This window comes from Oncorhynchus keta, chromosome 34, assembly GCF_023373465.1.
Source record: "Oncorhynchus keta strain PuntledgeMale-10-30-2019 chromosome 34, Oket_V2, whole genome shotgun sequence".
In the NCBI taxonomy this organism is placed as follows: domain Eukaryota; kingdom Metazoa; phylum Chordata; class Actinopteri; order Salmoniformes; family Salmonidae; genus Oncorhynchus; species Oncorhynchus keta.
Genome location: NC_068454.1, coordinates 4,102,951 through 4,128,071, shown reverse-complemented (window position 1 = coordinate 4,128,071; position 25,121 = coordinate 4,102,951). Strand labels below are relative to the sequence as shown.

At 45.9% G+C, this 25,121-nt stretch overlaps 1 protein-coding gene and 1 long non-coding RNA gene across 4 annotated transcripts in view; one reads left to right on the top strand and one right to left on the bottom strand.

Moving 5' to 3' along the window:
- Positions 1-25,121, bottom strand: part of LOC118375467 (FHF complex subunit HOOK interacting protein 1B-like) — a 103,781-nt gene that overhangs the window by 58,078 nt on the left and 20,582 nt on the right. The window contains 1 exon segment of the mRNA XM_052492736.1: positions 6,054-6,557. Within this exon segment, the coding sequence (XP_052348696.1) occupies positions 6,054-6,182 (129 nt within the window). The 5' untranslated portion in view covers positions 6,183-6,557.
- Positions 746-1,916, top strand: LOC127914950 (uncharacterized). Of its 3 annotated transcripts, none has more exons than XR_008089557.1 (4): positions 746-791; positions 1,105-1,150; positions 1,616-1,661; positions 1,820-1,916. It is a non-coding gene; the product is annotated as an uncharacterized LOC127914950 (long non-coding RNA). The 3 variants fall into 3 exon arrangements; XR_008089558.1 differs by lacking the exon at positions 1,616-1,661 and adding an exon at positions 1,562-1,607; XR_008089559.1 differs by lacking the exon at positions 1,616-1,661 and adding an exon at positions 1,307-1,352.

Below are 25,121 nucleotides of genomic sequence, written 5' to 3'. Positions count from 1 at the left end.
CACTACCCTGGCGTTACATGCTCTACCAACTGTGCTACAGAAGGACCACCTTTCTTTCCAGTTGCATTACAAGAGTCCTTGGAGAAGCGGTATCGCCTTGAAAACTCATCATTATCATAAAGCTCAACGGGATTCAACCTGTCTCTAATTATTCTCTGAGGAACTCTTGTCGTTTTGGTCTCTCCATGGTAGATATGCTGCCCTTTTAAAATTAGTTCAACCACCTCAAGAACCAGTTTAGAATTAACCTCTAATCTAGGTTTATATTCAAATGTATCTAGGTTTAACGTGAAAACTACATTTAGATTTAGAGGAAGGAATTTAACTAGCATTAATTTCAAACTAGGTTTAAAATTTGGTGCAACAAGATGAAAAGATAAACATTGATTTAATCCAGTTTAAAGAGCTAATCCATGTCGGTACAACCTACCGCAAAAATGTTCTGTCCTTCCAGATGAACATTAATTCCCTCACCTTGGCCGTTGTTAAGTCGCGTGCAGTATCACACCAGCTCTTTATCACTTGACTGTCTTTCAGAAAACCATTTCCTGAACCAGTTGATGTTGTGTGATAATGTCCCTGTGTAACTAAACAGCTAGACATCATTTTTGTTTGATTAAATCTTGTTAAAAGTTACTATTTCTGTTAAAAGCATTTGGTTTTGCAATCGCGTACATTATTTTGGGATGCGTGTCAATGAACTGGTTTCACACTGTAACATATGGCGTTTACGAACCGTTACGAGGTTACAATGAACTGGTTTCACACTGTAACATATGGCGATACGAACCGTTACGAGGTTACAATGAACTGGTTTCACACTGTAACATATGGTAACACAATGAACTGGTTTCACACAGTAACATACAAACCGTTACGAGGTTACAATGAACTGGTTTCACACTGTAACATACAATGAACTGGTTTCACACCGTAACATACGAACGAACCGTTACAATGAACTGGTTTCACACTGTAACATATTGGCGATACGAACCGTTACAATGAACTGGTTTCACACTGTAACATATTGCGTTTACGAACCGTTACAATGAACTGGTTTCACACTGTAACATACGGCAATGAACTACAAACCGTTACGAGGTTACAATGAACTGGTTTCACACTGTAACATATGGCGATACGAACCGTTTACAATGAACTGGTTTCACACTGTAACATACGGCGATACGAACCGTTTACAATGAACTGGTTTCACACTGTAACATACGGCGTTACAAACCGTTACGAGGTTACAATGAACTGGTTTCACACTGTAACATACGGCGATACAAACCGTTACGAGGTTACAATGAACTGGTTTCACACTGTAACATACGGCGATACGAACCGTTACGAGGTTACAATGAACTGGTTTCACACTGTAACATACGAGGTTACAATGAACTGGTTTCACACTGTAACATATGTTACGAGGTTACAATGAACTGGTTTCACACTGTAAATGAACTGGTTTCATACATACGGCGATACAAACCGTTACGAGGTTACAATGAACTGGTTTCACACTGTAACATACGGCGATACAAACCGTTACGAGGTTACAATGAACTGGTTTCACACTGTAACATACGGCGATACGAACCGTTACGAGGTTACAATGAACTGGTTTCACACTGTAACATACGGCGATACGAACCGTTACGAGGTTACAATGAACTGGTTTCACACTGTAACATATGGCGAGGTTACAATGAACTGGTTTCACACTGTAACATTACGAGGTTACAATGAACGTTACGAGGTTACAATGAACTGGTTTCACACTGTAACATATGGCGATACGAACCGTTACGAGGTTACAATGAACTGGTTTCACACTGTAACATATGGCGATACGAACCGTTACAATGAACTGGTTTCACACTGTAACATACGGTGATACGAACCGTTACGAGGTTACAATGAACTTCAGAGATCGGCATACAAATAAGAAGACCCACAGCAATATAATATATATAATATATAATAATATCCAAACATTATACAGGATCAAATTCAAAAGTGTAATTCAACTGTTAAATGCTAATGTACGATCGTTAGTCATTATGTCAAATATGTACGGAAAGGTAGTGTTTTATGTCACAGGATTTTGGACAAATCTGTGAAGACTAAGCGTGAGAGAGGGTTTATAGGTTTTGATTCAATATATTGAATGTATCTATGTTCCCCTTTTATATCTTAATGTATTCACATGAAGAAGAGAAAAAAAAAATGGGGGGAAAAAATGTGAATTATTATCAATGACCTTATAAAACAGCTACAAATAGAGTGGGGAGAGAGAGAGAGAACGAGCTAGAGTGGGGAGAGAGAGAGAGAACGAGCTAGAGTGGGGAGAGAGAGAGAGAACGAGCTAGAGTGGGGAGAGAGAGAGAACGAGCTAGAGGGGGAGAGAGAGAGAGAACGAGCTAGAGGGGAGAGAGAGAGAACGAGCTAGAGTGGGGAGAGAGAGAGAGAACGAGCTAGAGTGGGGAGAGAGAGAGAGAACGAGCTAGAGGGGGAGAGAGAGAGAGAACGAGCTAGAGGGGGAGAGAGAGAGAGAACGAGCTAGAGGGGGAGAGAGAGAGAGAACGAGCTAGAGGGGGAGAGAGAGAGAACGAGCTAGAGGGGGAGAGAGAGAGAGAACGAGCTAGAGGGGGAGAGAGAGAGAGAAACGAGCTAGAGGGGGAGAGAGAGAGAACGAGCTAGAGGGGGAGAGAGAGAGAGAACGAGCTAGAGTGGGAGAGAGAGAGAGAACGAGCTAGAGTGGGGAGAGAGAGAGAGAACGAGCTAGAGTGGGGAGAGAGAGAGAGAACGAGCTAGAGTGGGGAGAGAGAGAGAGAACGAGCTAGAGTGGGGAGAGAGAGAGAGAACGAGCTAGAGTGGGGAGAGAGAGAGAGAACGAGCTAGAGTGGGAGAGAGAGAGAACGAGCTAGAGGGGGAGAGAGAGAGAACGAGCTAGAGTGGGGAGAGAGAGAGAGAACGAGCTAGAGTGGGAAGAGAGAGAGAACGAGCTAGAGGGGGAGAGAGAGAGAACGAGCTAGAGGGGGAGAGAGAGAGAGAACGAGCTAGAGCGGGGAGAGAGAGAGAGAACGAGCTAGAGTGGGGAGAGAGAGAGAACGAGCTAGAGTGGGGAGAGAGAGAGAGAACGAGCTAGAGTGGGGAGAGAGAGAGAGAACGAGCTAGAGGGGGGAGAGAGAGAGAGAACGAGCTAGAGGGGGAGAGAGAGAGAGAACGAGCTAGAGTGGGGAGAGAGAGAGAGAACGAGCTGAGGGGGGAGAGAGAGAGAGAACGAGCTGGAGGGGGAGAGAGAGAGAGAACGAGCTAGAGGGGGAGAGAGAGAGAGAACGAGCTAGAGGGGGAGAGAGAGAGAGAACGAGCTAGAGGGGGAGAGAGAGAGAACGAGCTAGAGGGGGAGAGAGAGAGAACGAGCTAGAGGGGGAGAGAGAGAGAAAACGAGCTAGAGGGGGAGAGAGAGAGAGAACGAGCTAGAGGGGGAGAGAGAGAGAGAACGAGCTAGAGGGGGAGAGAGAGAGAGAACGAGCTAGAGGGGGAGAGAGAGAGAGAGAGGGGGAGAGAGAGAGAGAACGAGCTAGAGGGGGAGAGAGAGAGAGAACGAGCTAGAGGGGGGAGAGAGAGAGAGAACGAGCTAGAGGGGGAGAGAGAGAGAGAACGAGCTAGAGGGGGAGAGAGAGAGAACGAGCTAGAGGGGGAGAGAGAGAGAACGAGCTAGAGGGGGAGAGAGAGAGAGAGAGAGAGAGAGAGAGAGAGAGAGAGAGAGAGAGAGAGAGAGAGAGAGAGAGAGAGAGCGAGCGAGAGGGGAGAGAGAGAGAGAGAGAGAGAGAGAGAGAGAGAGAGAGAGAGAGAGAGAGAGAGGGAGAGAGAGAGAGAGAGAGAGAGAGAGAGAGAGAGAGAGCTAGAGGGGGAGAGAGAGAGAGAGAGAGAGAGAGAGAGAGAGAGAACGAGCTAGAGGGGGAGAGTCAGCTGCAGCAGTATTGAGTCATGTACAGGCTGCAGCATTGTGATGGAAGAGCTTTTTAATACTGCCTGCAGAGTTCAACAGTGTATGTATTGGGGCTGGGAATTGTCAGGGACCTCACGATACTCACGATTAGGATTTTGGTGGTCATAAAATTGTGTCAGCTGTTTATTGTCATGCAAAAGACTGTTAATAAGACTAATTAACAAACACATTTAGCATCTCAAGGCCTTCATGCATAGCCGACAAGCCAAATACGTGGTTTTGGAACTTTAGCATTTATAAAGAAATATATATTTTTTTTTTTAAGAAGTCTAATAAATCAATGTAATATAAATCCATTATTTATTTTAGGCAGGTTGAATAAAACATTATTATTTGAAGAAAATGTATTTCAGGAGAACAGAACATCTGTCTATCCTCCTCATTCCGTAGGCTGTAGGCTGGTTCATTTAGCTTTATAAGTACCGTGCTATGATTTTATAGACGAATATAATTGAACTTAGCCTAATAAAATAGAAAGAAAAGTTACATTCTGGAGTGAGTGCTGGAGCGAGTGCTGGAGCGAGTGCTGGAGCGAGTGCTGGAGCGAGTGCTGGAGCGAGTGCTGGAGCGAGTGCTGGAGCGAGTGCAGGAGCGAGTGTGCATATGAAGTAGTTATGTTGAGCGTAAAAGTGATCATTTGAAACCAGTCCTTTTTGGTAGATTTAAAGTTACATTATAATCACAACACCCATTTCTAAGATTTGGCTGAGATACAGCTCAGCAGGAAATCAGTCAATTGAAATAAATTCATTAGGCCCTAATCTATGGATTTCACATAACTGGGAATACAGATGTGAATCTGTTGGTCACAGATACAATAACTTAAACAAAATAAGAAAAGTAGGAGCATGGATCAGAATAACCAGTCAGTACCTGGTGTGAACACCATTTGCCTCATGCAGAGCAACACATCTCCTTCGCATAGAGTTGATCAGGCAGAGAGAACAGTCTATGACTTGGGTATCTTCAGTCTGACAATTTTCTGGGCCTTCCTCTGACACCGCCTAGTATATACAGTGGGGAGAACAAGTATTTGATAACCTGCAGAATCAGCAGTGTTTCCTACTTACAAAGCATGTAGAGGTCTGTAATTTTTTTTATATCTTAGGTACACATCAACTGTGAGAGACGGAATCTAAAACAAAAATCCAGAAAATCACGTTGTATGATTTTTAAGTAATTAATTTAGCATTTTATTGCATGACATGAGTATTAAACTCATTGAGCTGATCCTGGGAGAACTGCAAACTGTTCTTCAGGTCCTGGACCTCTCTGGTCAGGTCGTCCATTCTTTAATTAGTCGACTTCACCAGTAATTGAACACAACGCTTGAAGCGATTTTCTTGTTGTAACAACCGCTTGACAAACTCCTTTGAAAGAGACACACCACTGCCCTCAACGGTACTCCCACCGGCTTTGGTCTTTGTCATGGTAACAACGTCCTTCTGTAGCTCAGTTGGTAGAGCATGGCGCTTGTAACGCCAGGGTAGTGGGTTCGATTCCCGGGACCACCCATACGTAGAATGTATGCACACATGACTGTAAGTCGCTTTGGATAAAAGCGTCTGCTAAAATGGCATATATATTAACGTAGGCTAAGCAGTTACTCCTCACAGTTTCAGACAGGGCATGTCGCAGGGAAGCTAGAAAATGCAACAAACAGCAGTGATCTAGACAGTTACAAGCACGGGGACAACCCGCCGTCCCAACCACAAGGTCTAACCGTGTCGCGGGCTCTGTTCAAGCCCTCAAGGAAACCCTGCTAGCTTGATAGGCAGCTAATAGTGGCAGCTAGGCTAGCTGCTACGCCAAGCAGCTCATCAGGCCCTTGGTCGGCAGGATTCCTGGACAGATAGCAGCGGTCCCAGCAACACATGCCAACTGTGTCACGCGATCCAAATGCAAAACGGTAGCTAGCTAGTAACTTTTTCAGACTTTCCAATATTACCAAAAACAACAAACAGAGTACTCACTTGTTCCGAGATCAACCGTGAGTGAGTGAGTGAGTGAGTGAGTGAGTGAGTCTCACCTGTCTCCAGTGGTTCTCGAACACCATGAGGCAGGTCTCTGGGTCAGCAGTACAGGGACTGGAAGAGGCTACGTTCCTACTGGACCTGCCCCCCGGACCCCGGGGGGTCAGCCGGCTCAGCCAGCTCATCCTGACCTCCAGAGGGATCAAGGGTCAGAGGCCAATGTTCAGGGTTCAGACAGGAGCAGGAGAGAGGTGCTGGCACATGGACAACAAGCTAAGAGAGAAGGAAGAGATTGAGAGTAGGGAAGAGGAGGGGAGGAGGGAAGGTGAGGGAAAGAGGAGGAGAGGAGAGGGAAGGGAAGGAGGGGGCAGTAGAGGGGACCAGGAGAGAGTCCAGATAGAGTCGGATGAGGAAAAAGAGGTCGATTCTGTTGTGGTCGCCGGGGGGTGAGGATGTCTCTCGCCGTCAGTGTTACCGTAACGGATTAACGGTGGGCTGAAGACCCCGTCATCCAGTCTGCAGCTGACACCACTCCATTCCCAGGCAGAGGACCCACAGCACTGGAGGAAAACAAACACGGAGAGAGTTAGAGAGTTACGGTTCTATTAAAAACGGGGTGGTACCAGCCCTGAATGCTGATTGGCTGACAGCCGCGGTATATCAGACCGTATAATCTAGAGCCGAAAGAAACGCACACCTATTTAGGCGAGGTGCTGGCTAGCAGGAGTATAACACTTGAAACATTAAAAGGAGAGCTGCAAACTCTAGGAGCTCAGATGCAATCATTTAATAACCTAATATCCAACGTTTGGACAGACAAGCTGTCCTCATCAGACTGTATACCACGGGTATGACAAAACATGTATTTTTACTGGTCTAATTACGCTGGTAAACAGTTTATAACAGCACGATGGGCTACTCACAAATCAACCACCCAGGCTGGCCGCTCACTTGAATTTTTTTTTATTTTTAATTTTACCTTTATTTTGCCAGGCAAGATCAGTTAAGAACAAATTCTTATTTTCAATGACGGCCTAGGAACAGTGGGTTAACTGCCTGTTCAGGGGCAGAACGACAGATTTGTACCTTGTCAGCTCGGGGGTTTGAACTTGAAAACTTCCGGTTCCTAGTCCAACACTCTAACCACTAGGCTACCCTGCCGCCCCCAATTCCCACCACAAAAGGACATTATACAGTTGAAGTCGGAAGTTTTACATACACCTTAGTCAAATACATTTCAACTCAGTTTTTCACAATTACTGACATTTAATCTTAGGGAATGTTTACTGTCTTAGGTCAGTTAGGATCACCACTTTATTTTAAAGGTGAAATGTTAGAATAATAGTAGAGAGAATTTATTTATTTCAGCTTTTATTTTTTTCATCACATTCCCAGTGGGTCAGAAGTTCACACACACTCAATAGGTATTTGGTAGCATTGCCTTTAAATTGTTTAACTTGGGTCAAACATTTCAGGTAACATTCCACAAGCTTCCCACATTAAGTCGGGTGAATTTTGGCCCATTCCTACTGACAGAGCTGGTGTAACTGAGTCAGGTTTGTAGGCCTCCTTGCTCACACACGTGTTTTCAGTTCTGCCCACAAATGTTCTATAGGATTGAGGTCTGGGATTTGGGATGGCCACAGCACTAACTTGACTTTGTTGTCCTTAGGCCATTTTGCCACAACTTTGGAAGTATGCTTAGGGTCATTGTCCATTTGGAAGACCCATTTATCACCAAGCTTTAAATTCCTGACTGATGTCTTGAGATGTTGCTTCAATATATCCACATAATTTTCATTCCTCATGATGCCATCTATTTTGTGAAGTGCACCAGTCCCCACTGCAGCAAAGCACCCCCACAACATGATGCTGCCACCCCCGTGCTTCACGGTTGGGATGGTATTCTTCGGCTTGCAAGCCTCCACCTTTTTCCTCTATTCATAACAATGGTCATTATGGCCAAACAGGTCTATTTTTGTTTCATCAGACCAAAGGACATTTCTCCAAAAAGTATGATATTTGTCCCCATGTGCAGTTGCAAACCGTAGTCTGGCTTTTTTATGCCGGTATTGGAGCAGTGGCTTCTTCCTTGCTGAGCGGCCTTTCAGGTTATGTCGATATAGGACTTGTTTTACTGTGGAAATAGTACTTTTGTACCTGTTTCCTCCAGCATCTTCACAAGGTCCTTTGCTGTTGTTCTGGGATTGATTTGCCCTTTTCACACCAAAGTACATTCATCTCTAGGAGACAGAATGCATTTCCTTCCAGAGCGGTATGATGGCTGTGTGGTCCAATGGTGTTTGTACTTGCATACTATTGTTTGTACAGATGAACGTGGTACCTTCAGGCATTTGAAAACTGCTCCCAAGGATGAACCAGACTTGTGGATGCCTACCATTATATTTCTGAGGTGATTTCTTTTGATTTTCCCATGATTTCAAGCAAAGAGGCACTGAGTTTGAAGGTAGGCCCTGAAATACATCCGCAGGTTCCCTCCAATGGACTCAAATGATGAAAATTAGTCTATCAGAAGCTTCTCAAAGCCACAACATCATTTTCTGGAATTTTCCAAGCTGTTTAAATGCACAGCCAACTTAGTGTATGTAAACTTCTGACCCACTGGAATTGTGATATGGTGAATTATAAGTTAAATCTGCCTGTAAACAATTGTTGGAAAAATTACTTGTGGCATACACAAAGTAGATGTCCTAACCGACTTGCCAAAACAATAGTTTGTTAACCTCACTAGGGTCGGATGAAAAGCGTGCCCAAAGTAAACTGCCTGCTACTCAGGTCCAGAAGCTAGGATATGCATATAATTAGTAGATTTGGATAGAAAAGAGTCTACATTTTCAAAAACGGTTAAAATAATGTCTGTGAGTATAACAGAACTGATATGGCAGGCAAAAACCTGAGGAAAATCCATCCAGGAAGTGCTATTATTTTGAAATTGAAAGCCTATCCACCATACAAAGACTTATGATGTAGTTTACGATCCCTATGGCTTCCAATACACGAAGCTATTGTCCGGTTGAAATATGATCGATTATTTATGACAAAAACAACCTGAGGATTGATTATAAATCGTTTGACATGTTTCTACCAACTTTTATGATACTTTTTTGATTTTTCATCTGTCTGTGACCGGGCTTTGTTCCAATGGATTACTGAACAAAACAGAGGTTTTAGAATATAAAGAGGAACATTATCGAACAAAACTCATATTTATTGTGTAACATGGAGTCTTGGAAGTGCAATCATATGAAGAGCAAAGGTAAGTGATACATTTTATCGCTATTTCTGACTTTTGTTACTCCTCTACTTGGCTGGTTACCGTTTGTAATGATTTGTCCGCTGTCCTCAGATAATCGCATGGTATGCTTTCGCTGTAAAGTATTTTTGAAATCTGACACAGTGGTTGGATTAACAAGAAGTTAATCTTTAAATCAATGTGTAACACTTGTACAGTGGGGCAAAAAAAAAAATAGTCAGCCAACAATTGTGCAAGTTCTCCCACTTAAAAAGATGAGAGAGGCCTGCAATTTTCATCATAGGTACACTTCAACTATGACAGACAAAATTAGAGAGAAAAAATCCAGAAAATCAATTTGTAGGTTTTTTTTTATTAATTTATTTGAAAATTATGGAGGAAACTAAGTATTTATGTAGATGTGGTGACTAATATATACATATCAATATATCTATATCTATCACCATAATTTGCAAATAAATTCATTAAAAATCCTATCCACCCAGTAAGACCAGCAGGCTAATGTTCCTATCCACTCAGTAAGACCAGCAGGCTAATGTTCCTATCCACCCAGTAAGACCAGCAGGCTAATGTTCCTATCCACCCAGTAAGACCAGCAGGCTAATGTTCCTATAGACTCAGTAAGGCCAGCAGGCTAATGTTCCTATAGACACAGTAAGGCCAGCAGGCTAATGTTCATATAGACTCAGTAAGACCAGCAGGCTAATGTTCCATCTCAGTTAGGCCAGCAGGCTAATGTTCCTATAGACTCAGTAAGGCCAGCAGGCTAATGTTCCTATAGACACAGTAAGGCCAGCAGGCTAATGTTCATATAGACTCAGTAAGACCAGGCGGCCATCTCCGGCGCCGACAGAGATGGCCGCCTCGCTTCGCGTTCCTAGGAAACTATGCAGTCTTTTGTTTTTTTTACGTGTTATTTCTTACATTAGTACCCCAGGTCATCTTAGGTTTCATTACATACAGTCGAGAAGAACTACTGAATATAAGATCAGCGTCAACTCACCATCAGTACGACCAAGAATATGTTTTTCGCGACGCGGATCCTGTGTTCTGCCTTACAAACAGGACAACGGAATGGATCCCATGCAGCGACCCAAAAAAACGACTCAGAAAAAGAGGGAAACGAGGCGGTCTTCTGGTCAGACTGCGGAGACGGGCACACCGTGCACCACTCCCTAGCATTCTTCTCGCCAATGTCCAGTCTCTTGACAACAAGGTTGATGAAATCCGAGCAAGGGTAGCATTCCAGAGGGACATCAGAGACTAACGTTCTTTGCTTCACGGAAACATGGCTCACTGGAGAGACGCTATCCGAGGCGGTGCAGCCAACTGGTTTCTCCACGCATCGCGCCGACAAACAAACATCTTTCTGGGAAGAAGAGGGGCGGGGGCGTATGCCTTATGGCTAACGAGACATGGTGTGATGAAAGAAACATACAGGAACTCAAATTCTTCTGTTCACCTGATTTAGAATTCCTCACAATCAAATGTAGACCGCATTATCTACCAAGAGAATTATCTTCGATTATAATCACAGCAGTATATATCCCCCCCCCCCAAGCAGACACATTGATGGCTCTGAACGAACTTTATTTAACTCTTTGCAAACTGGAAACCATTTATCTGGAGGCTGCATTCATTGTAGCTGGGGATTTTAACAAGGCTAATCTGAAAACAAGACTCCCTAAATTTTATCAGCATATCCATTGCGCAACCAGGGGTGGAAAAACCTTGGATCATTGTTACTCTAACTTCCGCAACGCATATAAGGCCCTGCCCCGCCCCCCTTTCGGAAAAGCTGACCACGACTCCATTTTGTTGATCCCTGCCTACAGACAGAAAATAAAACAAGAGGCTCCCACGCTGAGGTCTGTCCAACGCTGGTCCGACCAAGCTGACTCCACACTCCAAGACTGCTTCCATCACGTAGACTGGGATATGTTTCGTATTGATTCAGATAACAATATTGACGAATACGCTGATTCGGTGTGCGAGTTCATTAGAACGTGCGTTGAAGATGTCGTTCCCATAGCAACGATTAAAACATTCCCTAACCAGAAACCGTGGATTGATGGCAGCATTCGCATGAAACTGCGGCTCAGACACAAGAGGCATGTGGCAGGGTCTACAGTCAATCACGGACAACAAGAAGAAATCCAGCCCAGTCACGGACCAGGATGTCTTGCTCCCAGGCAGACTAAATAACTTTTTTGCCCGCTTTGAGGACAATACAGTGCCACTGACACAGCCTGCAACGAAAACATGCGGTCTCTCCTTCACTGCAGCCGAGGTGAGTAAGACATTTAAACGTGTTAACCCTAGCAAGGCTGCAGGTCCAGACAGCATCCCCAGCCGCACCCTCAGAGCATGCGCAGACCAGCTGGCTGGTGTGTTTATGGACATATTCAATCAATCCCTATACCAGTCTGCTGTTCCCACATGCTTCAAGAGGGCCACCATTGTTCCTGTTCCCAAGAAAGCTAAGGTAACTGAGCTAAACGACTACCGCCCCGTAGCACTCACTTCCGTCATCATGAAGTGCTTTGAGAGACTAGTCAAGGACCATATCACCTCCACCCTACCTGACACCCTAGACCCACTCCAATTTGCTTACCGCCCAAATAGGTCCACAGATGATGCAATCTCAACCACACTGCACACTGCCCTAACCCATCTGGACAAGAGGAATACCTATGTGAGAATGCTGTTCATCGACTACAGCTCGGCATTCAACACCATAGTACCCTCCAAGCTCGTCATCAAGCTCGAGACCCTGGGTCTCGACCCCGCCCTGTGCAACTGGGTACTGGAGAAAAATCCAGTAAATCAATTTGTAGAACAGAAGCTTTTTTTTATTAACCCATTTGAAAATGTTCCTATCCATGGAGCAAACTAAGACCAGCAGGCTAATGTTCCTATCCACCCAGTAAGACCAGCAGGCTATACTGTTCCTATCCACCCAGTAAGACCAGCAGGCTAATATATACATATCAATATATCCAGCATCTATGTTCCTATAATTTGACCAGCAGGCTAAATTCCTATCCACCCAGTAAAAGCAGGCTAATGTTCCTATCCACCCAGTAAGACCAGCAGGCTAATGTTCCTATCCACCCAGTAAGACCAGCAGGCTAATGTTCCTATCCACCCAGTAAGACCAGCAGGCTACCTGTTCCTATCCACCCCTAGTAAGACCAGCAGGCTAATGTTCCTATCCACCCAGTAAGACCAGCAGGCTACTGTTCCTATCCACCCAGTAAGACCAGCAGGCTACTGTTCCTATCCACCCAGTAAGACCAGCAGGCTAATGTTCCTATCCACCCAGTAAGACCAGCAGGCTAATGTTCCTATCCACCCAGTAAGACCAGCAGGCTAATGTTCCTATCCACCCAGTAAGACCAGCAGGCTAATGTTCCTATCCACCCAGTAAGACCAGCAGGCTAATGTTCCTATCCACCCAGTAAGACCAGCAGGCTCATGTTCCTATAGACCAGCAGGCTAATGTTCCTATCCACCCAGTAAGACCAGCAGGCTAATGTTCCTATCCACCCAGTAAGAACAGCAGGCTAATGTTCCTATCCACCCAGTAAGACCAGCAGATTCATGTATCCACCCAGTAAGACCAGCAGGCTTGTTCCTATCCACCCAGTAAGACCAGCAGGCTAATGTTCCTATCCACCCAGTAAGACCAGCAGGCTACTGTTCCTATCCACCCAGTAAGACCAGCAGGCTAATGTTCCTATCCACCCAGTAAGACCAGCAGGCTAATGTTCCTATCCACCCAGTAAGACCAGCAGGCTACTGTTCCTATCCACCCAGTAAGACCAGCAGGCTAATGTTCCTATCCACCCAGTAAGACCAGCAGGCTACTGTTCCTATCCACCCAGTAAGACCAGGACTCTTGTCTCTTTTTATTGGTATGTAACAGTTATGAAAGTTGTATTGTCAACTTGTTTGGTTATTTAAAAACGTGTACATGACACCAACAAACTGTCCCCATGGGGACAATAAAGTCAGTAAAGACAGCAGGAGAGTGGGAAAACAAGACAAGCTGAAGCATGTGAGAGGGAGAGCAAGAGAAGGAGAGAATGAACGTGAAAGAGTAGAGGAGAGAAAGAGCGTGGGAGGATGAGTCACCACTTAGGAGCATAATATCTAAATTAACCTCGGGTTGGAACCAACATTATTTCCCAATAGCTTTGTTCTGAACAGAACCATATTTTTTTTTTTTTTAAGTGTAGTGTAGGGTACGATATGTGACTGAAACTTTGCAGGTGAGGAGAACTCTGGGTAATAAGGCACTGGGCATCTTGTTGTTATGACTTGAATTTGCAAAATTATACCTACCTACGGTGGAGTAGCTTCTATAGAGGAACTTTGAATGCCTTTTAACTTCAGAGAGTTGGCTTAACTAACGTTGGACCAGAACTAGCCCTTGGCCATGACTCAGTTCCATTGCATTACACATGATGTCGCCTAGAGTTTGAGAGAGCTAGACCTGGGCTAGCTAACGGGCTAGCTAACGGGCTAGCTAACGGGCTAGCTAACGGGCTAGCTAACGGGCTAGCTAACGGGCTAGCTAGCTAACAAGAAAGCTTGTGTGTGTGCGCAGAGTGGCACCAGAAACAAAGTAAACAATCCAATGTGAAACGTGATAACTGTAGTCCTTTAACTAGCATTGAAAAAGTTCAGAACTGTTCTCTAATTAAACCACTCCCTCATTTCTGAATCAGTCAGTAGCTACAGTAGACTGCACGCCTGGGGGGGCTACAGTAGACTGCACGCCCCGGGGGGGAGGGGCTACAGTAGACTGCACGCCCCGGGGGACTAGGCAGGCCTGGGGGAGACTAGGCAGGCCTGGGGGGGAGGGGCTACAGTAGACTAGGCAGGCCTGGGGGGGAGGGGCTACAGTAGACTAGGCAGGCCTGGGGGGGAGGGGCTACAGTAGACTAGGCAGGCCTGGGGGGGAGGGGCTACAGTAGACTAGGCAGGCCTGGGGGGGAGGGGCTACAGTAGACTAGGCAGGCCTGGGGGGGAGGGGCTACAGTAGACTAGGCACAACTGGGGGAGGGGCTACAGCTAGGCACACCTGGAGGGAGGGGCTACAGTAGACTAGGCACGCCTGGGGGAGGGGCTACAGTAGACTAGGCAGGCCTGGGGGGGAGGGGCTACAGTAGACTAGGCAGGCCTGGGGGGGAGGGGCTACAGTAGACTAGGCAGGCCTGGGGGGGAGGGGCTACAGTAGACTAGGCACACCTGGGGGGGAGGGGCTACAGTAGACTAGTCACGCCTGGGGGGAGGGGCTACAGTAGACTAGTCACGCCTGGGGGTGAGGGGCTACAGTAGACTAGGCACGCCTAGGGGGGAGGGGCTACAGTAGACTAGGCACGCCTAGGGGGGAGGGGCAGGTAGACTACACAAACAAAGATTTTCAGCTGGCAGGCAAAGACTGGAATAAGTTTGAGTGACAGTGAGGGCAGTGAGTGACAGTGAGGGCAGTGAGGGACAGTGAGGGACAGTGAGGGCAGTGAGTGGCAGTGAGTGACAGTGAGTGACAGTGAGGGCAGTGAGGGCAGTGAGTGACAGTGAGGGCAGTGAGTGACAGTGAGGGCAGTGAGTGACAGTGAGGGCAGTGAGGGACAGTGAGGGCAGTGAGGGCAGTCAGGGCAGTCAGGGCTTTGCATTGGCACCTTGTTGCATTTCTCTTTTGTGGGACTGAGAAAAAAAAAATGCCCAGAATGTAAAAAGAACGTTATCAACCGGTTCAAAAGCTTTTAAAATAACAGTTACATTCCAATGTTGTTCTTTGTGACAGAGGACCAACAGGCAGCTCACGATGACGATTTTACAATAGCATCGTCTGATGACAATGATTGACAGGATCTGACAATTAAAGCTTGATGATTGTACAGTCGTCTACAATAAAACTGTGAAGGACGTCGACGTTACCCTGGACCCTGATCTCTCTTTTCACAAACACAGTTGTTCAGGAATGATGCAGAAAATAATCTATGCTTTTGTCACTTCTAGATTAGACTACTGCAATGCTCAACTCTCTGGCTTGATCTCTGGCTTCCTCAAGTCATTTGTGTGTCTTAATTATTTGATCAAAACAGTGTGCTTAAAAGAATCAGACAAGCTCAGTACATATAGTTGTTTTTATTAAAACAGATGGGGTGTGCCTATACATAGAAAAATAAATGTTTTAAAATATAGGCTACATTACCACCCCCCCTAATCTGATAGTGGTAGTGGGGTGGTAGATGACTAGTCTCCTTTATGGATCTAATCTGATAGTGGTAGTGGGGTGGTAGATGACTAGTCTCCCTTATGGATCTAATCTGATAGTGGTAGTGGGGTGGTAGATGACTAGTCTCCTTTATGGATCTAATCTGATAGTGGGGTGGTAGATGACTAGTCTCCCTTATGGATCTAATCTGATAGTGGTAGTGGTAGATGACTAGTCTCCCGTATGGCTCTAATCTGATAGTGGTAGTGGGGTGGTAGATGACTAGTCTCCCTTATGGCTCTAATCTGATAGTGATAGTGGGGTGGTAGATGACTAGTCTCCTTATGGCTCTAATCTGATAGTGGGGTGGTAGATGACTAGTCTCCGTATGGATCTAATCTGATAGTGGTAGTGGGGTGGTAGATGACTAGTCTCCCTTATGGCTCTAATCTGATAGTGGTAGTGGGGTGGTAGATGACTAGTCTCCTTATGGCTCTAATCTGATAGTGGTAGTGGGGTGGTGGATGACTAGTCTCCTTATGGCTCTAATCTGATAGTGGGGTGGTAGATGACTAGTCTCCCTTATGGATCTAATCTGATAGTGGTAGTGGGGTGGTAGATGACTAGTCTCCCTTATGGATCTAATCTGATAGTGGTAGTGGGGTGGTAGATGACTAGTCTCCCTTATGGCTCTAATCTGATAGTGGGGTGGTAGATGACTAGTCTCCCTTATGGATCTAATCTGATAGTGGTAGTGGGGTGGTAGATGACTAGTCTCCCTTATGGCTCTAATCTGATAGTGGGGTGGTAGATGACTAGTCTCCCTTATGGATCTAATCTGATAGTGGTAGTGGGGTGGTGGATGACTAGTCTCCTTATGGATCTAATCTGATAGTGGGGTGGTGGATGACTAGTCTCCCGTATGGATCTAATCTGATAGTGGGGTGGTAGATGACTAGTCTCCCGTATGGATCTAATCTGATAGTGGGGTGGTAGATGACTAGTCTCCCGTATGGATCTAATCTGATAGTGGGGTGGTGGATGACTAGTCTCCCGTATGGATCTAATCTGATAGTGGGGTGGTAGATGACTAGTCTCCCGTATGGATCTAATCTGATAGTGGTAGTGGGGTGGTAGATGACTAGTCTCCTTATGGATCTAATCTGATAGTGGTAGTGGGGTGGTAGATGACTAGTCTCCCTTATGGATCTAATCTGATAGTGGTAGTGGGGTGGTAGATGACTAGTCTCCCGTATGGATCTAATCTGATAGTGGGGTGGTGGATGACTAGTCTCCCTTATGGATCTAATCTGATAGTGGTAGTGGGGTGGTAGATGACTAGTCTCCCTTATGGATCTAATCTGATAGTGGTAGTGGGGTGGTAGATGACTAGTCTCCCTTATGGATCTAATCTGATAGTGGTAGTGGGGTGGTAGATGACTAGTCTCCCTTATGGCTCTAATCTGATAGTGGTAGTGGGGTGGTAGATGACTAGTCTCCCGTATGGATCTAATCTGATAGTGGGGTGGTAGATGACTAGTCTCCTTATGGCTCTAATCTGATAGTGGTAGTGGGGTGGTAGATGACTAGTCTCCCGTATGGATCTAATCTGATAGTGGTAGTGGGGTGGTGGATGACTAGTCTCCCTTATGGATCTAATCTGATAGTGGTAGTGGGGTGGTGGATGACTAGTCTCCCGTATGGATCTAATCTGATAGTGGTAGTGGGGTGGTAGATGACTAGTCTCCCTTATGGATCTAATCTGATAGTGGTAGTGGGGTGGTAGATGACTAGTCTCCCTTATGGATCTAATCTGATAGTGGTAGTGGGGTGGTAGATGACTAGTCTCCCTTATGGCTCTAATCTGATAGTGGTAGTGGGGTGGTAGATGACTAGTCTCCCGTATGGCTCTAATCTGATAGTGGTAGTGGGGTGGTAGATGACTAGTCTCCCGTATGGATCTAATCTGATAGTGGGGTGGTAGATGACTAGTCTCCTTTATGGATCTAATCTGATAGTGGTAGTGGGGTGGTAGATGACTAGTCTCCCGTATGGATCTAATCTGATAGTGGGGTGGTAGATGACTAGTCTCCTTTATGGATCTAATCTGATAGTGGTAGTGGGGTGGTAGATGACTAGTCTCCCGTATGGATCTAATCTGATAGTGGTAGTGGGGTGGTAGATGACTAGTCTCCCTTATGGATCTAATCTGATAGTGGGGGGGTGGTAGATGACTAGTCTCCCGTATGGATCTAATCTGATAGTGGGGTGGTAGATGACTAGTCTCCCGTATGGATCTAATCTGATAGTGGTAGTGGGGTGGTAGATGACTAGTCTCCCTTATGGCTCTAATCTGATAGTGGTAGTGGGGTGGTAGATGACTAGTCTCCCGTATGGATCTAATCTGATAGTGGTAGTGGGGTGGTAGATGACTAGTCTCCCTTATGGCTCTAATCTGATAGTGGTAGTGGGGTGGTAGATGACTAGTCTCCCGTATGGATCTAATCTGATAGTGGTAGTGGGGTGGTAGATGACTAGTCTCCCTTATGGATCTAATCTGATAGTGGGGTGGTAGATGACTAGTCTCCCTTATGGCTCTAATCTGATAGTGGTAGTGGGGTGGTAGATGACTAGTCTCCCTTATGGATCTAATCTGATAGTGGTAGTGGGGTGGTAGATGACTAGTCTCCCTATGGCTCTAATCTGATAGTGGGGTGGTAGATGACTAGTCTCCCGTATGGATCTAATCTGATAGTGGTAGTGGGGTGGTAGATGACTAGTCTCCCTTATGGATCTAATCTGATAGTGGGGTGGTAGATGACTAGTCTCCTTATGGATCTAATCTGATAGTGGGGTGGTAGATGACTAGTCTCCCTTATGGATCTAATCTGATAGTGGGGTGGTAGATGACTAGTCTCCCTTATGGCTCTAATCTGATAGTGGTAGTGGGGTGGTAGATGACTAGTCTCCCGTATGGATCTAATCTGATAGTGGTAGTGGGGTGGTAGATGACTAGTCTCCCTTATGGCTCTAATCTGATAGTGGTAGTGGGGTGGTAGATGACTAGTCTCCCTTATGGCTCTAATCTGATAGTGGTAGTGGGGTGGTAGATGACTAGTCTCCTTATGGATCTAATCTGATAGTGGTAGTGGGGTGGTAGATGACTAGTCTCCCGTATGGATCTAATCTGATAGTGGTAGTGGGGTGGTAGATGACTAGTGGTAGTGGTAGATGACTAGTCTCCCTTATGGATCTAATCTGATAGTGGTAGTGGGGTGGTAGATGACTAGTCTCCCTTATGGCTCTAATCTGATAGTGGGGTGGTGGATGACTAGTCTCCCGTATGGATCTAATCTGATAGTGGTAGTGGGGTGGTAGATGACTAGTCTCCCTTATGGCTCTAATCTGATAGTGGGGTGGTGGATGACTAGTCTCCCTTATGGATCTAATCTGATAGTGGGGTGGTGGATGACTAGTCTCCCTTATGGATCTAATCTGATAGTGGTAGTGGGGTGGTGGATGACTAGTCTCCCTTATGGATCTAATCTGATAGTGGGGTGGTAGATGACTAGTCTCCCGTATGGATCTAATCTGATAGTGGTAGTGGGGTGGTGGATGACTAGTCTCCCTTATGGATCTAATCTGATAGTGGGGTGGTAGATGACTAGTCTCCCTTATGGCTCTAATCTGATAGTGGGGTGGTAGATGACTAGTCTCCCTTATGGATCTAATCTGATAGTGGGGTGGTAGATGACTAGTCTCCCTTATGGATCTAATCTGATAGTGGGGTGGTAGATGACTAGTCTCCCTTATGGCTCTAATCTGATAGTGGGGTGGTAGATGACTAGTCTCCCGTATGGATCTAATCTGATAGTGGTAGTGGGGTGGTGGATGACTAGTCTCCCTTATGGCTCTAATCTGATAGTGGTAGTGGGGTGGTAGATGACTAGTCTCCCGTATGGATCTAATCTGATAGTGGTAGTGGGGTGGTAGATGACTAGTCTCCCTTATGGCTCTAATCTGATAGTGGTAGTGGGGTGGTAGATGACTAGTCTCCCTTATGGATCTAATCTGATAGTGGTAGTGGGGTGGTAGATGACTAGTCTCCCGTATGGATCTAATCTGATAGTGGGGTGGTAGATGACTAGTCTCCCTTATGGCTCTAATCTGATAGTGGTAGTGGGGTGGTAGATGACTAGTCTCCCGTATGGATCTAATCTGATAGTGGGGTGGTAGATGACTAGTCTCCCGTATGGATCTAATCTGATAGTGGTAGTGGGGTGGTAGATGACTAGTCTCCCTTATGGATCTAATCTGATAGTGGTAGTGGGGTGGTAGATGACTAGTCTCCCGTATGGATCTAATCTGATAGTGGGGTGGTGGATGACTAGTCTCCCGTATGGATCTAATCTGATAGTGGTAGTGGGGTGGTAGATGACTAGTCTCCCTTATGGATCTAATCTGATAGTGGTAGTGGGGTGGTGGATGACTAGTCTCCTGTATGGATCTAATCTGATAGTGGTAGTGGGGTGGTAGATGACTAGTCTCCTTATGGATCTAATCTGATAGTGGTAGTGGGGTGGTAGATGACTAGTCTCCCGTATGGATCTAATCTGATAGTGGGGTGGTAGATGACTAGTCTCCCGTATGGCTCTAATCTGATAGTGGGGTGGTAGATGACTAGTCTCCCGTATGGATCTAATCTGATAGTGGTAGATGACTAGTCTCCTTATGGCTCTAATCTGATAGTGGGGTGGTAGATGACTAGTCTCCCTTATGGCTCTAATCTGATAGTGGTAGTGGGGTGGTAGATGACTAGTCTCCCGTATGGATCTAATCTGATAGTGGTAGTGGGGTGGTAGATGACTAGTCTCCCTTATGGATCTAATCTGATAGTGGGGTGGTAGATGACTAGTCTCCCGTATGGATCTAATCTGATAGTGGTAGTGGGGTGGTAGATGACTAGTCTCCCGTATGGCTCTAATCTGATAGTGGTAGTGGGGTGGTAGATGACTAGTCTCCCGTATGGATCTAATCTGATAGTGGTAGTGGGGTGGTAGATGACTAGTCTCCCTTATGGCTCTAATCTGATAGTGGTAGTGGGGTGGTGGATGACTAGTCTCCCGTATGGCTCTAATCTGATAGTGGGGTGGTAGATGACTAGTCTCCCTTATGGCTCTAATCTGATAGTGGTAGTGGGGTGGTGGATGACTAGTCTCCCGTATGGCTCTAATCTGATAGTGGGGTGGTAGATGACTAGTCTCCCGTATGGCTCTAATCTGATAGTGGGGTGGTAGATGACTAGTCTCCTTTATGGCTCTAATCTGATAGTGGGGTGGTAGATGACTAGTCTCCCTTATGGATCTAATCTGATAGTGGGGTGGTGGATGACTAGTCTCCCGTATGGATCTAATCTGATAGTGGTAGTGGGGTGGTAGATGACTAGTCTCCCTTATGGCTCTAATCTGATAGTGGTAGTGGGGTGGTAGATGACTAGTCTCCCTTATGGATCTAATCTGATAGTGGGGTGGTAGATGACTAGTCTCCCGTATGGATCTAATCTGATAGTGGTAGTGGGGTGGTGGATGACTAGTCTCCCTTATGGATCTAATCTGATAGTGGTAGTGGGGTGGTAGATGACTAGTCTCCCTTATGGATCTAATCTGATAGTGGTAGTGGGGTGGTAGATGACTAGCCTCCCTTATGGATCTAATCTAATCTGATAGTGGTAGTGGGGTGGTAGATGACTAGTCTCCCTTATGGCTCTAATCTGATAGTGGGGTGGTAGATGACTAGTCTCCCGTATGGATCTAATCTGATAGTGGGGTGGTAGATGACTAGTCTCCCTTATGGCTCTAATCTGATAGTGGTAGTGGGGTGGTAGATGACTAGTCTCCCGTATGGCTCTAATCTGATAGTGGTAGTGGGGTTGTAGATGACTAGTCTCCCGTATGGCTCTAATCTGATAGTGGGGTGGTAGATGACTAGTCTCCCTTATGGCTCTAATCTGATAGTGGTAGTGGGGTGGTAGATGACTAGTCTCCCTTATGGCTCTAATCTGATAGTGGGGTGGTGGATGACTAGTCTCCCGTATGGATCTAATCTGATAGTGGTAGTGGGGTGGTAGATGACTAGTCTCCCTTATGGCTCTAATCTGATAGTGGTAGTGGGGTGGTAGATGACTAGTCTCCTTTATGGCTCTAATCTGATAGTGGGGTGGTAGATGACTAGTCTCCCGTATGGCTCTAATCTGATAGTGGTAGTGGGGTGGTAGATGACTAGTCTCCCGTATGGATCTAATCTGATAGTGGTAGTGGGGTGGTGGATGACTAGTCTCCCTTATGGATCTAATCTGATAGTGGTAGTGGGGTGGTGGATGACTAGTCTCCCTTATGGATCTAATCTGATAGTGGTAGTGGGGTGGTGGATGACTAGTCTCCCTTATGGATCTAATCTGATAGTGGGGTGGTAGATGACTAGTCTCCCTTATGGATCTAATCTGATAGTGGTAGTGGGGTGGTGGATGACTAGTCTCCCGTATGGATCTAATCTGATAGTGGTAGTGGGGTGGTAGATGACTAGTCTCCCGTATGGCTCTAATCTGATAGTGGGGTGGTGGATGACTAGTCTCCCTTATGGCTCTAATCTGATAGTGGGGTGGTGGATGACTAGTCTCCCGTATGGATCTAATCTGATAGTGGTAGTGGGGTGGTGGATGACTAGTCTCCTGTATGGATCTAATCTGATAGTGGGGTGGTGGATGACTAGTCTCCCTTATGGCTCTAATCTGATAGTGGGGTGGTGGATGACTAGTCTCCCTTATGGCTCTAATCTGATAGTGGGGTGGTAGATGACTAGTCTCCCTTATGGCTCTAATCTGATAGTGGGGTGGTGGATGACTAGTCTCCCTTATGGCTCTAATCTGATAGTGGGGTGGTGGATGACTAGTCTCCCGTATGGATCTAATCTGATAGTGGTAGTGGGGTGGTGGATGACTAGTCTCCCTTATGGCTCTAATCTGATAGTGGGGTGGTGGATGACTAGTCTCCCGTATGGATCTAATCTGATAGTGGTAGTGGGGTGGTAGATGACTAGTCTCCCTTATGGATCTAATCTGATAGTGGGGTGGTAGATGACTAGTCTCCCGTATGGCTCTAATCTGATAGTGGGGTGGTGGATGACTAGTCTCCCGTATGGATCTAATCTGATAGTGGTAGTGGGGTGGTGGATGACTAGTCTCCCTTATGGATCTAATCTGATAGTGGGGTGGTAGATGACTAGTCTCCCTTATGGATCTAATCTGATAGTGGTAGTGGGGTGGTAGATGACTAGTCTCCCTTATGGATCTAATCTGATAGTGGGGTGGTAGATGACTAGTCTCCCGTATGGATCTAATCTGATAGTGGTAGTGGGGTGGTAGATGACTAGTCTCCCGTATGGATCTAATCTGATAGTGGTAGTGGGGTGGTGGATGACTAGTCTCCTTATGGCTCTAATCTGATAGTGGTAGTGGGGTGGTAGATGACTAGTCTCCCGTATGGATCTAATCTGATAGTGGGGTGGTAGATGACTAGTCTCCTTATGGCTCTAATCTGATAGTGGTAGTGGGGTGGTAGATGACTAGTCTCCCTTATGGCTCTAATCTGATAGTGGTAGTGGGGTGGTAGATGACTAGTCTCCCGTATGGATCTAATCTGATAGTGGGGTGGTGGATGACTAGTCTCCTTATGGATCTAATCTGATAGTGGTAGTGGGGTGGTAGATGACTAGTCTCCCTATGGATCTAATCTGATAGTGGTAGTGGGGTGGTAGATGACTAGTCTCCCGTATGGCTCTAATCTGATAGTGGGGTGGTGGATGACTAGTCTCCTTATGGCTCTAATCTGATAGTGGGGTGGTAGATGACTAGTCTCCCGTATGGCTCTAATCTGATAGTGGTAGTGGGGTGGTAGATGACTAGTCTCCTTTATGGCTCTAATCTGATAGTGGTAGTGGGGTGGTAGATGACTAGTCTCCTTATGGATCTAATCTGATAGTGGTAGTGGGGTGGTAGATGACTAGTCTCCTTTATGGCTCTAATCTGATAGTGGTAGTGGGGTGGTAGATGACTAGTCTCCCTTATGGATCTAATCTGATAGTGGTAGTGGGGTGGTAGATGACTAGTCTCCCGTATGGATCTAATCTGATAGTGGGGTGGTAGATGACTAGTCTCCTTATGGATCTAATCTGATAGTGGTAGTGGGGTGGTAGATGACTAGTCTCCCGTATGGCTCTAATCTGATAGTGGTAGTGGGGTGGTAGATGACTAGTCTCCCTTATGGCTCTAATCTGATAGTGGGGTGGTAGATGACTAGTCTCCCGTATGGATCTAATCTGATAGTGGTAGTGGGGTGGTAGATGACTAGTCTCCCTTATGGCTCTAATCTGATAGTGGGGTGGTAGATGACTAGTCTCCCGTATGGATCTAATCTGATAGTGGTAGTGGGGTGGTGGATGACTAGTCTCCCTTATGGATCTAATCTGATAGTGGTAGTGGGGTGGTAGATGACTAGTCTCCTTATGGATCTAATCTGATAGTGGGGTGGTAGATGACTAGTCTCCCTTATGGATCTAATCTGATAGTGGTAGTGGGGTGGTGGATGACTAGTCTCCCGTATGGATCTAATCTGATAGTGGTAGTGGGGTGGTAGATGACTAGTCTCCCTTATGGCTCTAATCTGATAGTGGTAGTGGGGTGGTAGATGACTAGTCTCCCTTATGGCTCTAATCTGATAGTGATAGTGGGGTGGTAGATGACTAGTCTCCCTTATGGCTCTAATCTGATAGTGGTAGTGGGGTGGTAGATGACTAGTCTCCCGTATGGCTCTAATCTGATAGTGATAGTGGGGTGGTAGATGACTAGTCTCCTTATGGCTCTAATCTGATAGTGGGGTGGTAGATGACTAGTCTCCCGTATGGATCTAATCTGATAGTGGGGTGGTAGATGACTAGTCTCCTTATGGCTCTAATCTGATAGTGGTAGTGGGGTGGTAGATGACTAGTCTCCCTTATGGCTCTAATCTGATAGTGGTAGTGGGGTGGTAGATGACTAGTCTCCCTTATGGATCTAATCTGATAGTGGTAGTGGGGTGGTAGATGACTAGTCTCCCTTATGGATCTAATCTGATAGTGGTAGTGGGGTGGTGGATGACTAGTCTCCCGTATGGATCTAATCTGATAGTGGGGTGGTAGATGACTAGTCTCCCGTATGGATCTAATCTGATAGTGGGGTGGTGGATGACTAGTCTCCTTATGGCTCTAATCTGATAGTGATAGTGGGGTGGTGGATGACTAATCTCCCGTATGGATCTAATCTGATAGTGGGGTGGTAGATGACTAGTCTCCCTTATGTCTAATCTGATAGTGGTAGTGGGGTGGTAGATGACTAGTCTCTAATCTGATAGTGGTAGTGGGGTGGTAGATGACTAGTCTCCCTTATGGATCTAATCTGATAGTGGTAGTGGGGTGGTAGATGACTAGTCTCCCTTATGGATCTAATCTGATAGTGGTAGTGGGGTGGTAGATGACTAGTCTCCCTTATGGATCTAATCTGATAGTGGTAGTGGGGTGGTAGATGACTAG